Source organism: Trachemys scripta, chromosome 6 (assembly GCF_013100865.1).
Source record: "Trachemys scripta elegans isolate TJP31775 chromosome 6, CAS_Tse_1.0, whole genome shotgun sequence".
Classification (NCBI taxonomy): Eukaryota; Metazoa; Chordata; order Testudines; family Emydidae; genus Trachemys; species Trachemys scripta.
In genome coordinates, this window is record NC_048303.1 from 1612781 (window position 1) to 1624770 (window position 11990).

The 11990-nt window shown below is 55.8% G+C and overlaps 1 protein-coding gene across 1 annotated transcript in view; it reads right to left on the reverse strand.

The window, feature by feature from the left end:
* Positions 1-11628, reverse strand: part of ARID3C (AT-rich interaction domain 3C) — a 122490-nt gene extending 110862 nt beyond the window's left edge. Inside the window, exons 1-2 of the mRNA XM_034774846.1 lie at positions 11559-11628; positions 10071-10580 (exon numbers count right to left, since the gene is read on the reverse strand). Of these exons, the coding sequence (XP_034630737.1) occupies positions 10071-10580; positions 11559-11585 (537 nt within the window). The 5' untranslated portion in view covers positions 11586-11628. The remainder of the gene's footprint in view (positions 1-10070; positions 10581-11558) is intronic.
* Positions 11629-11990: the final 362 nt, after the last annotated feature.

Consider the following 11990-nt stretch of genomic DNA (forward strand, 5'->3'; position numbering starts at 1 on the left):
TAATCAAAGTAAGTGACTAATGTTGCCACTTTGCAATAAATCTTGACATCACCCCCCCACCCATGGGAAGCATGGTCTAATGGTTAACACATTGAATGGTTGTCAGATCTGAGACGTGGGCCCCTCTGCCACTGATTCATTGCATGACCAGTCCTAGGGCAAGTCAGAGCAACACCATAAATGTGAAAAGCATATATGTGTCTTTACCTACATCACAAACGGTGCCTTAGATTAGAACACATGCAAGAATTTTTGTTGTGTATAGGAACTGGGTATTTAAATGTCTCCTCTAATGGCGCTCCCTGGGTTCTCGGTTCCACCACTATATCTGGGCTGTGCGTACGGTACACAGCTAGTAAACACAGTTATTAGAGCCCACCAGGCCCACATGGCTCCTTCATATCATGTTTGTCGTGTAAAGAGAAAAAGACAACTCTGGAAATCCAACACCCCTCCCTTCAGTTTCCTGTTTGCCTTTCTCTTGGCGACAGTGACATCAACGTGTCAGTTTCACTGCTGTTTATACTCAGTTTCACTTTCTGGTTCTCAGTGTTGTAATGTTCGGGTTTCAAACCCCCAGGGGAATCCTGCGTCACTTAAAAGGCAGTGATTTCATTCAGGGGGATGTTTTTTTTTTAAATGTCTCCGCTTTTAAAAAATCATGTAAATGTGGAGGCAAATTTAAGATGAGTCCCCCTTCGTCTGCCATTTCCACATCACTTACTGCTCTCAAAGGTGGGGTTGCTGGAAAGCCCTGTGTCAGACCAGTGGATGGGCAGTATTATGAAAGTGCAAAGTGCTGGTATTATCTAAAGGATGGCGACAATCAGGAGGAGGGACAAGAGCCAATGGTCTGTAAAACCATACACAAGAAGGAGTCATCTAACAGCTACACCACCACCAAAGACAGGAGGGAAGCCCAAGCAGTTTCTGGGGCCATCAGTGCCCCGAGATACACCTGTACCTGCCTCACCCAGTTTCCCTGCATGGGAGGAAATCACAGGATTTTGACAAGAAAAAGGACATTCTATTAAAGCTCCATCCATCCTGAGATCTCCTGCATCAGACGTTTATTTGGGCGATTGGTGTCTCCACCAAGCAGAAACACCGGCACAAAATCCAGGGGGAAGACCCCTGAGAGGGCTTGAACGACTCTGATACAGCACCTCAAACCCAGAGACACTCATACTCTGGTCAACCTGCTTTGCAAATTTTAATGGGCCCAATCTTGCCGCCCTCACCCGTGTAACTCCCACGGGAGACTGAGAGACCACCGCAGAGTTTGGATCCGGATTCAGATCCGGATCTGATCTTCTTCAGAGTTCCAATCCGGATCTAGTATCCTAGCTCAGGGCCATTCTTCAATGGGTATCAATGTGTGTAGCCACCTCTGGAGGCCGCCATTTAATGGGACGCAGCAACACGACCCAACAGTTTTGGACAGCAAGTGAGTAATCACAACAACATCTTTCTTTGTTTTGGGGCAGGGACAGATGCACTGTAGGGTCAGTGCAACATGGTTTCTGTTCAAAGCTGAATTCTGTAACCCACTTACAATCCATACAGTATCAGAGCAGTTTGAAAACCGGTACGCCCGGTCATGGGACGCGGCAGCATTCGCATGCAAATGAGCTACTTTGATCACGGAGTCCCAAAGATACAGTCCGCCACCTCCAAGAGACTCTTTACAAGAATGACTATTTTTGTGCACCAGTAGGGAAAAAACAGAGGACAAGACCCACATGGCATTGCCCCCAGGGAGATCAGAACGGTCACACTGGGTCAGACCAATGGTCCATCTAGCCTCGTATCCTGGCTCTGACAGGGGCCAATGCCAGATTCTTCAGAGAGAATGAACAGAACAGGGCAATTTTGAGTGATCCATCCCCAGTTGTCCAGTACCAGGTTATGGCAGTCAGTGATTTAGGGACACCCAGAGCATGGGGCTGTGTCCCTGATCATCTTGGCTAACAGCCATGGATAGACCTATCCACCAGGAACTTAACTAATTCTTTTTTTTTAACCCAGTTATACTTTTGGCCTTCAGAGCCTCCCCTGGCAAGGAGTTCCACAGGTTGACTGTGCATTGTGCGAAGATCTAGTGTCTGGCACCAAGAAAAAGCTCCACTACCTAAACATTGACATTATCACACTTCATTCCAGCATCAGCATCAACACAAGAGCCCAGAAAGAGCTTTGCCATCAGACTCAACCCAGGGAAAGCAAAATGCTGTTGATTTGCTAGAGAAGGGTTCAAACCCCGACCCGCCAACCCCACAGCCCTGAGCTCTGCTGCCGACACTGAAGTAGCAATGCCTTTACACGCTGCTGCAGTCGTCTCTTCTCTTCTTCGCTTATTAACTGAAGTCAATTAGCTCTGCAGATACTCAGCACACCTGAGACTCAGGTCCTAACCTCTCCTGCTGAGTGCCCAAAAACGTGGGGGTCGGCAATTTGCTCTTGGTCACATAGAAAATCAGCGGCCGAGCTGTGAGCACAACCCAGGAGTCCTGCCCCGACGCGCACTACGGAAAAGAGAAGGCAGGTCCTGGGAGGGGAATTAAGTTACTCTGGTGACAGGGGTTAGATTTGATTTCCTTGTAGGATTTTGTTGTTGATTTATTATACACACAATCATCACACCTAGAAACCCCGGCCATGAACCAGAACCCTAGTGTGCTAGGCACTGTACAAACACACTCTCACCACGCCAGTCTGGGGCAGCGTAAGTGGTCCATGGGCTATTTGATCAGTCAAACTAGCCAGCTTACCTTGTTCCCTTCTCCCCCCCCTCCCCCACATCCTGCCCCCTTTCTCTCCTCTGTTATTAAAGGGCTGGTGATTCATGGGTGACATTAGCCCTAACACAGCAAGGAACAGTCAGCTATTTTACCAGCACTTAACAACTCCTTTGGGGATAGGGAGGAAACAGAAGAGTGGACGGCGCAGACAAGTGAGGAGCTCAGCCAGTGACCAGCACAGAGAGGAAGATTAGGCCAGAGGTTGGGGCACTAGATCACCCCTTTCTCTGACACAGACCCCCTCCGTGCCCTTAGACCAGTCACTTACCCTCCCTGGGCTCCAGTTCCGCATGGCTACAATGGGGAGAACAGCACTGCCCTGCCTCCCAGAGGCGTGGGGATAAATGATTAACGTTTGTGCGGGAGCTTTGATACCATCGTAATAAGAATGACAGCTAGAAAACAGGAACAGCTACACCCGGGAGTCCAGTATCTGGTCTCAGACAGAGCCAGAACCCGCTACTTCAGAGGAAAGTGCAATGAAACCTCATGGAGGTCTCATCCTAATAACTCAAGACTGGAATGACGCAGGAGATTTCATATTCCTTCCAGAACCTTTAGCGTGAACTAATATAACTGCGGCTATCCGGGGATCCGGGTTATCCGGGGAAGTGTCCACTTCCTTTCTGAATCCTCTTGAAGTTCTTGGCCTCAATAGCATCTGGTGGCAGAGAGTTCCACAGGCTAATTACACCTTGCCTATAGAAGTATTTCCTTTTAACAGTTCTGAATTCCCCCCCCCTTTTCATTTCATTGAACACCCCCTTGTTCTTGTGTGGGACAGGGACAATGGGGGCGCCCAGTATGTCACTGATATTCATCCTGTCCCCACTTATTCATCTCCTTTCTAAGGTAACAACCCCAATCGGCTCCAGCTCTCTTCAGAAGAGAGTATTGGCAGGCCCGGGACCGTCTTGTCACTCTTCTCCGAGCCCCCTCGCGTTCTGCCCCATTCGTTGGAGACGAGGTACCTGTTGCTTCGCGTTATATCCAGACGGGGCTGCACCTGGGTTTAGACAAAGGCATTAGAATATTTGCCATATTATGCCTCATCCCGTTCCTTGTGCACTCGAACATGCAGCCTACAGCTTTCCCCTTGAGGTCGCCACTTCAAATCCAGCCCAGGCAGTGGCTTGACGATTTGGTGGCTTGATTGCTATGAGCTTGTTGGTTTCAGTCGGTATGTAGGGAACAGGTGCTACAGCCTCAAAACCACCAATGCAACTGACGAGCCCCTTGGGAGTCTCAGCAGAGGCATCATGGGCTGCAGGGGCCACGGACCCAGCCCTCCCCTCTCAGCCCTGGAAGGTCAGGGGGAATCGGTTTGTTTCTAAATGTTCATTAACACTTTCCTGAGTCCCTCCTTTATGTACCTGCCAAGGCCTGAGTTCAGGACTCTGCTTTACCTGCACCAATCAGTGACTTTCCCTAAAGCGGAGTAAGGAAGGCAGGATGGACATCTGGCCTCTTTCCTGCACACAGGAGTTCAGTTCTGGATGCCAAAGGAATGATTCCTACGCCCTGACCCCTCCGTGGCCCACGCTCAGCAGATCTCGTGTAGACCCCTGGCCTGAGACACTTCTCCATGACAGCAGTGGTGGTGTTAATACTCCAGGACACGAACCAGCTGTGCGGGGCACTGGGCATCACCACAACCATTTGCTGCAGCCTCCCACTGAGGGACACTGAGTCAGGCAAGGCCCAGAAGTTTAACAAGCAGTGAAGGGAGCTTCCGCCCAGCTGAACTGGCCTCGCTCGGGGTCATTTTTGCTACAAGTCACGAAAGTCAAAAGCCGAGGGACCGGGAATGTCTCCACTCAGAGCCTGCAGAACCTCCACACACAGCCTGTTCTCCCGGACTGCAAGAGACAGGCTGGCCCGGCGGGGAGGCACAGGAAACACTGGCAGGCCGTGCTGCCAGCTGCGAGGATGCTGGAGCTCAGGACCATCCCGTCAGAGGAAGCACGCCCAGACCTCCACAGCACGGAGCCGAGAAGAGGATCTTCCTCCCTTGAAGAGCGCCCAACCTCCTGCAAAGAGGGTGGCTCACACCCGTGCTGCCTGACTAAGGCCGTTGAGGGAAAGGGAAGGGACGGGAGAGACGCCAAGAGGAATTTCTCTCCCATGCCCACAGGAAAAAGAAAGGGACCCTTTATAAACTCAGAAGGATGGAGAGCGCATTCTGGTCCCCACGCTGTGGGTGATCCTCAGAGGATGTGACATCCTCACCACCTGCAGCAGCATTAGGGCTCTTATCTAAGATCATCCGAGCATGGGCATATCCAGAAGACAGGAGACCACATTTTGGTTCAAACATCCAGCAAAAACTAACCCTGCAAACCCAATGCCACAGTGTTTTCAGAGCAGCCCAAGCCACCCGAGAAACGCTGCTTTCATCAGAGGTTCCCAAAGCACGGCATTTGTTCCAATGAACGCCCAGGTACTAGCACATGTGTTGGGGGGGACAGGAGAGACACAATTATGTCTGGTTCTACAAGGGTTCCCTCAACTAAATTCCCCCCCCATCTAGCCACAGCTTTCAGATTAACCCTCGCCTGCCACGTCACACTGCAGCTTGAAGCCCTGTTCACAGATCGACCCAAAGCTGCAACCACTTTTTGCATCAAACCTTCTGCTGAGAATGTTTGATTCCCATCTTTAAAGGCAATACGTGAGGGGCAATTCCTGGAGCCAGGCTTTCCTTGTCTGGGAAAATGCACTTGCTAGATCTGATGCCAATTTTACAGAGCATTGTGCTGGGCAGACAGGACAGAGAGAGTCGGTGTGCGGTAGAAATAGCCAACGCGGCTCCCATTTCTCATCTGATCTTAAGAATACAGAAGAAAATGTATCAGAAAGAAAGAAAAACTCTTTCATGTAGGGAAGGATTTTATTTGCCAGCCAATAAAGTTTAATTTAATTTAATTTCCTTGTCTATCTATCTAGACAGGCATTTATTCTAGATTCTGTTGAAATCAAGCCCCTCTGGCCCCGTTTCTGTGCTGCATGTGTGTTCAAACATTCCCGGAGGGGGAAGTGCCTGAGCATTAGGATTCATGGAGGATTTCCCTGAGTGCCTTCTCCACGGAGCCATGTCACACCTCTCGTGCTGACCCCTCTGACCCGGCCAGGCAGCCTCGTTGGGTGTGTAACGTACCCCGCACATACAAGCGGTGCACTTCACTCTACGCAGCACGCCCACCCAAGCCATTCTCTGGGCCCCTCTCTATAAATACGTGCCCGGATCCAGAACTAGACCAAAGGCCGAGTGCACATGGTGCCTAGGCACGGGCAGACGATGAACACCGCCTGCTCGCATACCTGACGCATGACAGGTACACGCGGAGACAATCTAGTTCTAGTTTGGCCAGTTCCTGTGTTTGAAACGCCGGCGAACGAGCGAACGATTGCGCAATTCTCAAACAGAAAGGTCAGCGGAGCACCGTTCCCGCGGCTCTGCGAAGCCGATCCTTACTGCCTTGGCAATGATGCTTGGATTTGTAACCATGGTCCACAGACACACTCCCCCCCCCCACCCCCAAAGGTGCGACTGCATCACAGATCTCCCCAAACCCACCATCCCTGGTGCGCATCGGATCAGCATTCCAGACCCCTCACCTCTCCAGGGCTCCCCGCGAAAGGCCACGGGTCGGGACGTTTAACAGAACCCTCCTTCACAAACACTAAGTAGTTTAATTTACCATCTCGAGAACAGAACCCAAGGATAGGCCCTGCCCCCCGCTTCTCGTGTTCATAACATTCCCGCTGCCGTCAGGTTCGGGGTCCTGGTGCTCTCCCGGCCCCCTTCCCCTCGCCCCCAGAGCTTGGCTCAAGGCTGGAGGGGCCACAATGCAAAGTGCAGCTGAAGGTTTCCACGGGCTGCCCCGGACAGAGGGTTTCACTGAGTTCAGGGAAAGCAGGCTGGGGTGCTGCTACGGTGTCTCGGGTATTTCTTTTTTAAAGAGCTCGGCTCTAGTTTATTTAGGGGCAGGTCTCTGGCCTGCGTCATAGGGGAGTCGGGCTAGATGATCGCCGGGGTCCCGTCTGGCTTTGGAATTGGTGAATGAGTGTAGGAAACAGCTCGAGATCACGCCGACATCACACACATATAAACTAAAACACGGATCCAAAGTGTTCCCAGGATTCCTGGCCGGGGCCCCCCCATTACACACGCTCCCGTAAGGCGAGGCGTGGGAGCGAGTTCCTCCTTAGTCAATATTTGCCACTTGAACCCTGCCCCTTCCACAGCTTCCACCAGGCCCTGAGCAACCCAGAGACCCGACCAGAAGCGGGGTGAGCAGCCGGCGGGCGTCGCTACCTCCGACCACAAAACCGCTACCCACTCAGCGCAGAGAACCAACACGCGCGTTGGCGAGCTGGAAACACCATCCCTTCCATGTCCGAGACAAAGGGGGCCAGGCTCAATGGAGAACCCCCTGCCCAACGCCCCAGCGCTACCCTGCCCGCAGCGTCCATCGCCTCCTAGCCCGCCCCCTTCCGGCGTGAGAGGGACAGCTCTGTTTCCCCACACACGGCGCCTGGAAGCCGGGCCGGTGCCCAGTTTAGCTGCTTCCCGCTGAGCTCCTTTCTCTAAACACTCCAGACGCTGCCTCTCGGCTCGCTGAAAGCGGTCTAGCGACAAGCGTGTCCGTCCCTCAGAGCGCGCTGCAGAGAGCTCCTGGCCAGGAGCAGATCTGAAGAGCCAAGTACAGCGGGCATCGCTAGGCCCCTCACCTCCCCCGCCCCGGCTGTCACTTGCCATCCGCCAGGGTCTGTCTAGCAGCCACGCTCCCTTATCTGCCCCCTCCATCTCCTTATCTGCCCCAGCATCGCAAACACACAGCCCAGCTCCCTGCCTGCTAGATAAATAAGGTCAGCTCCGGCCCTGACTCCATTTCCTGTTTCCAGAGGGTGCGTTTCCTCGCTCTTTTCTGCAGGTGAACAGCAAACATGTTGGGAAATCGACTTCTAGGGAAGGGTGGAAGTTCCTTTTGGCCAGCTCCCCGGGGGAGCAGGAGCAGGCCTTGACCCTGCCCTCATCTCTCCTCGTGCCCAGGCCCCGAATCTGCAGCCGCCACTCAGGTACGTAATCCTCTCGCTCGGAAATCAACCGCAGTCCGGATTACCCGCACGGGACTGGCCCTCGACCACACAGCGCCCTGGGCGAGGAGCATCTTCGGCGCCCCCTCCCTCCAGGGGTTAAACGTTTGACTACTTTATTTTGAATTGCATTCGGAGCCCATGTCACCACTTGGATGCCTGATTTGTATGCGTGATTTATCCCTCTCAGATACGATGCTAGCAACAAACGGCTCCCCGAGCCTGGCGCCCCCGGAGCCTGGCCCCCACAGGTCACCTGCCCCTAAATCCGGCACTGGCCGCAGGCTCTTCCCAGCAGTGGAAGCACTCGCCTGAGCAAGGATCCCTCAGAAGAGCGGCGGGTTTGGCCCCGGCTGCACACCAAGTCGAGGGCAACATAACAGCCACTTACAGAAACGTCCTTTTAGGCACAAGCCCCTATATTCCTCCAGACGTTAATGAGACGAGGCCGTGTACTGTATTAACCAGTTCACGCTATCACTGGGCTAGCCGGGCCTGGAGAAAAATAGGCCTAGCGACAATTAACCGGGAACAGGACCTTCCTAACTCAAGAGAGCATGTGCAGTCTTACTGGCGGGATAAACAGAAGGGACTGGAGATATTTGAGAACAGCGCAGAGGAGACCCCTTACCCTGCAAACACTTACTCTGGAGAGGAAGGACTCCTTGGGGAGGAACGACTTATGGGTACCTAGCCCTGCACTTCCTAAAACAGTAGGAATTTTGTCCGCGTTTCCGGGGTTGGAAGCGTCACATCAAGGTCTCCAAAGTGCAAGGTAAAACAGCATGTTGTAATCACACGATCATGCAAACCACAGCAACAGGGAAACCGACGGGGAAGTCCCTGCATATTTCGAGGCAGGGAGCAGACAGTTTAGCCAGCGTATTACCCTAGATTAGCCTTCCGCCACCAAACAAGTCACTGAATTTCCTGGTCCCGCCCTCTCCGTTCAAGTCAGTGTAAGGACACTTTCCCAGCCATCCCAGAGCCCTCCCCAGATGAGAAAAGCCCCCCGTGTGGGTCACGTTAGAGAGACTTCCCTCTGCACGGTGCAGTTTGCCCCCCTAGCTTGTGCTCCAGCTGGCATCAATGGGGGCCGACTGCAGGGAGCAGGAAACGCTCAGTGGTGGTGGAAGTGGGAGAAGCGATGTTACTCCGGGGGCAGGCTGCAGGGGAGCTTGGGGCAGGGCAGGAGTGGCTGCTGGGGCAGGCACTGGAGCAGTGGCTATTGGGAGCAGAAGGTCAATGGACATGGTGGAGGGGTATCACCAGGGGGTGGGATGGCTGTTGGGATCGTTACTGGAGTGGGTATTCGGGTGGAGTTGGGGTAGCGATTGGTGAAGGACATTGCAGTGGAGACCTGGGGCAGTTCTCAGGGTGGATCTGGGGGAGACAGGAGTGCTCTGGAGGCATAATGGGGTGGATACCGAGGTGGATATTGGGACAGGGATCTCATGGCCGGTGAAGGATATTGCTGTGGTTAACAGGATCATTACCGGGGGTGGGAGATGTGGGAGCAGGAGGGGGGATCTCACAGTCGATACTGGGGCAGTTCTTGGGGCGGGTGAGTACTGGGGCAGACTGGGGGATATGTCAAAAGCTATTGGGCCAGAGGGTATTGGGAGGGGTGGGGAGTACTGGGACAAGGTGAGGGCATCGAGGCAGGCTGGGAGATATGTGGATAGCTATTGGCGTGGGGATACTGGGATGGGATGAGGCTGGGGGTTACTGGTGGGATCCCCATTGGGTGGATAGTTATGGGGCAGGGTGAGGATAGCTATTGGCCTGGAGATACTGGGATGGGATGAGGCTGGGGGTTACTGGTGGGATCCCCGTTGGGTGGATAGTTATGGGGCAGAGTGAGGATAGCTACTGGGGTGGGAATACTGGGAGATGAGGCCAGGGGGTTACTGGTGGGATCCCCGTTGGGTGGATAGTTATGGGGCAGGATGAGGATAGGGATTGGGGTGGTGGACACTGGGAGATGAGGCCATGGAGTTACTAGCGGAATACCTGTCGGGATGGGGGACCCCGGGGCAGGAGGGAAATATGGGGGCAGCTCTCGGGGTCAGGATACTGGAGGGTGAGGCCCAGGGCCCTGATACTGGACAGCTGTCGGGGTGGCTCTCTGGGGAGCGGCGGGGCTGGCCCGGGGGAACCGGCTCTTACCTGCTTGAACTGCTCCTCGTAGGTCCACTCGTGGTGCTGGGGCGGCGGCTGGCGCGGCGGGGAGAGCGAGCGGGCGGGCTCCGGGCGCTGCTGCGGGGCGCTGGGGGAGCGCGGCGGGTACCGGGCCGCCCCCGCCTCTTCCTCCAGGTCCTCCTCCTCCTCGCCGTGCTCCGGGGCGCCGGGGCCCGGCGGAGCCCCCCCCAGGCGGCCGCGGGGGGCCAGCCCGCAGCGCACCGCCGCCTGGTACTGCTGGAGGGCCAGCGCCTGCGGCTGGATGCGGCTCCCCACAGCCGAGCGCAGCTGCCCCGGGCCGGGCTCCGCCTGCCCCCGCCGCAGCTTCTCCTCCACCCGGGCCAGCCGCGCCGCCTGCTGCCGCTGCAGATTCTCCATCACCGCCTCCAGCCGGTGCCCCCCGCCGCCCGGGCCCGGCAGGGCAGCGCCGCGCCCCGGGGAGCCGCCGCCGGCGCCCGGCACCAGCAGGGGCAGCGACCCCGGGGAGGAGAAGGCAGCCTGCGGGGGAGACACAAGGAGAGTGGGGGGTGGGGGTGAGTGTCCGGCCGAGAGAAGAGGGGGTGCGAGGGAGGGGAGTGGGGGGGATGAAGGGGGAGGGAGTCGGGGGGGGGGATGAGGGTGAAGGGGAGGAAGAGGGGGCAGAGAAGGGCGGGCGGAGCGGCTGAGGCAGAGGGGAGGAAGCCCAGGACGGAGGAGGCGGACGGGGGAGAAGGGAGCGGGGCGGAGAGGGGGCAGGAGGGCTCCGGGGAGGCCGGAGGGCGCAGAGCCGGGCCCGGGCAGGGAGAAGTCCCAGGGCGCGTCGCCCCCTCGCTCCCCCCCGGACTAACTCGGGGCGCGTCTCGCTCAACTTTGGCCGCTGCCCGGCTGCGCTCCAGCGCCGGGGCCCCCCAGCCCACCCCCCTGCCCCGGGAAGCGGCTCCTCTGCCCCGGCGGAAAGTTTGCAGCCCGGAGCCGGGCTCCAGCGGGGAGATTCCCCGAACCCCCCCGGCGGATGGGCCAGGGAGGAAGGGGAGGGGGAGACGGACGCAGGAAAGGGAGCTTCAGAGCAGGGAGAATTTAGACGGGGGGCGGGATTGGGGAGTGGGGGGTCCCCACAAGCCCCCCGGTTCCAGTGCAGGAGGTCTGGGAGAATCCCCCGTTCCGGCCAGACCCACCCCCTGGTGCAATCCACGTGCGAGCCCCGGGAGAGCCCCCCTCGCTCGGCTCGTTATTAAATATCAGACTCGGCTGGGGGGGGGGGGAGGACGCTGGCTGGGAAGTTGCAGGACGTTTGACTTGATGCAGTTTCCACCCCCGCCCCCGAGTCCCCTTCCACCCCCCACCAAGCCAAAAACCCAACAACAACTCAAAGAAACCAAACAACCGCTGCAACCCCATTAACACCCCCCCACCCCCCCCGCGCCGCCCGCGAGCCGAAGGTAATTTCTCTTACAGGCATTAGAAAACATACAATTTTCTTTTAAAAAAATTGCTTACCAAAGCAGATTTCGTGTTTTCCACCATGCTTCCGTCTCTCCCACTGACTGGCTGCCCAGGGGAGCTGGGGGCGGGGGGGTTTGGATAAATATATATTTAAAAAACAATCGGATCTGTGGCTGTATTTTTATTCCTCGGGCGCTTTGCTGGTGCGCGGGGCCCCGGTCCCAGCATGGAGAAGATTGTTACAAATATTTCTTTTATTCTGCAGCTTGTTGAAGCAACGAGGGGGTTGGGGTGGGGCTTTTTTCCCTTTTTTTTTTTTTTTTTTTTTTGCAACAAGTGGCAGCAGAGGCAGCGTGACCCCTTCCCCCGAGAGATCAGCCCTCTCTGCTCCCCATTTGCTAACAACACGTCAGGGGAATGATAAATAGAGAGGGCAGGGTTTGCTGACAGCCAAAGGGGGGAAATGCTGTAATACTTCCCCAGCAG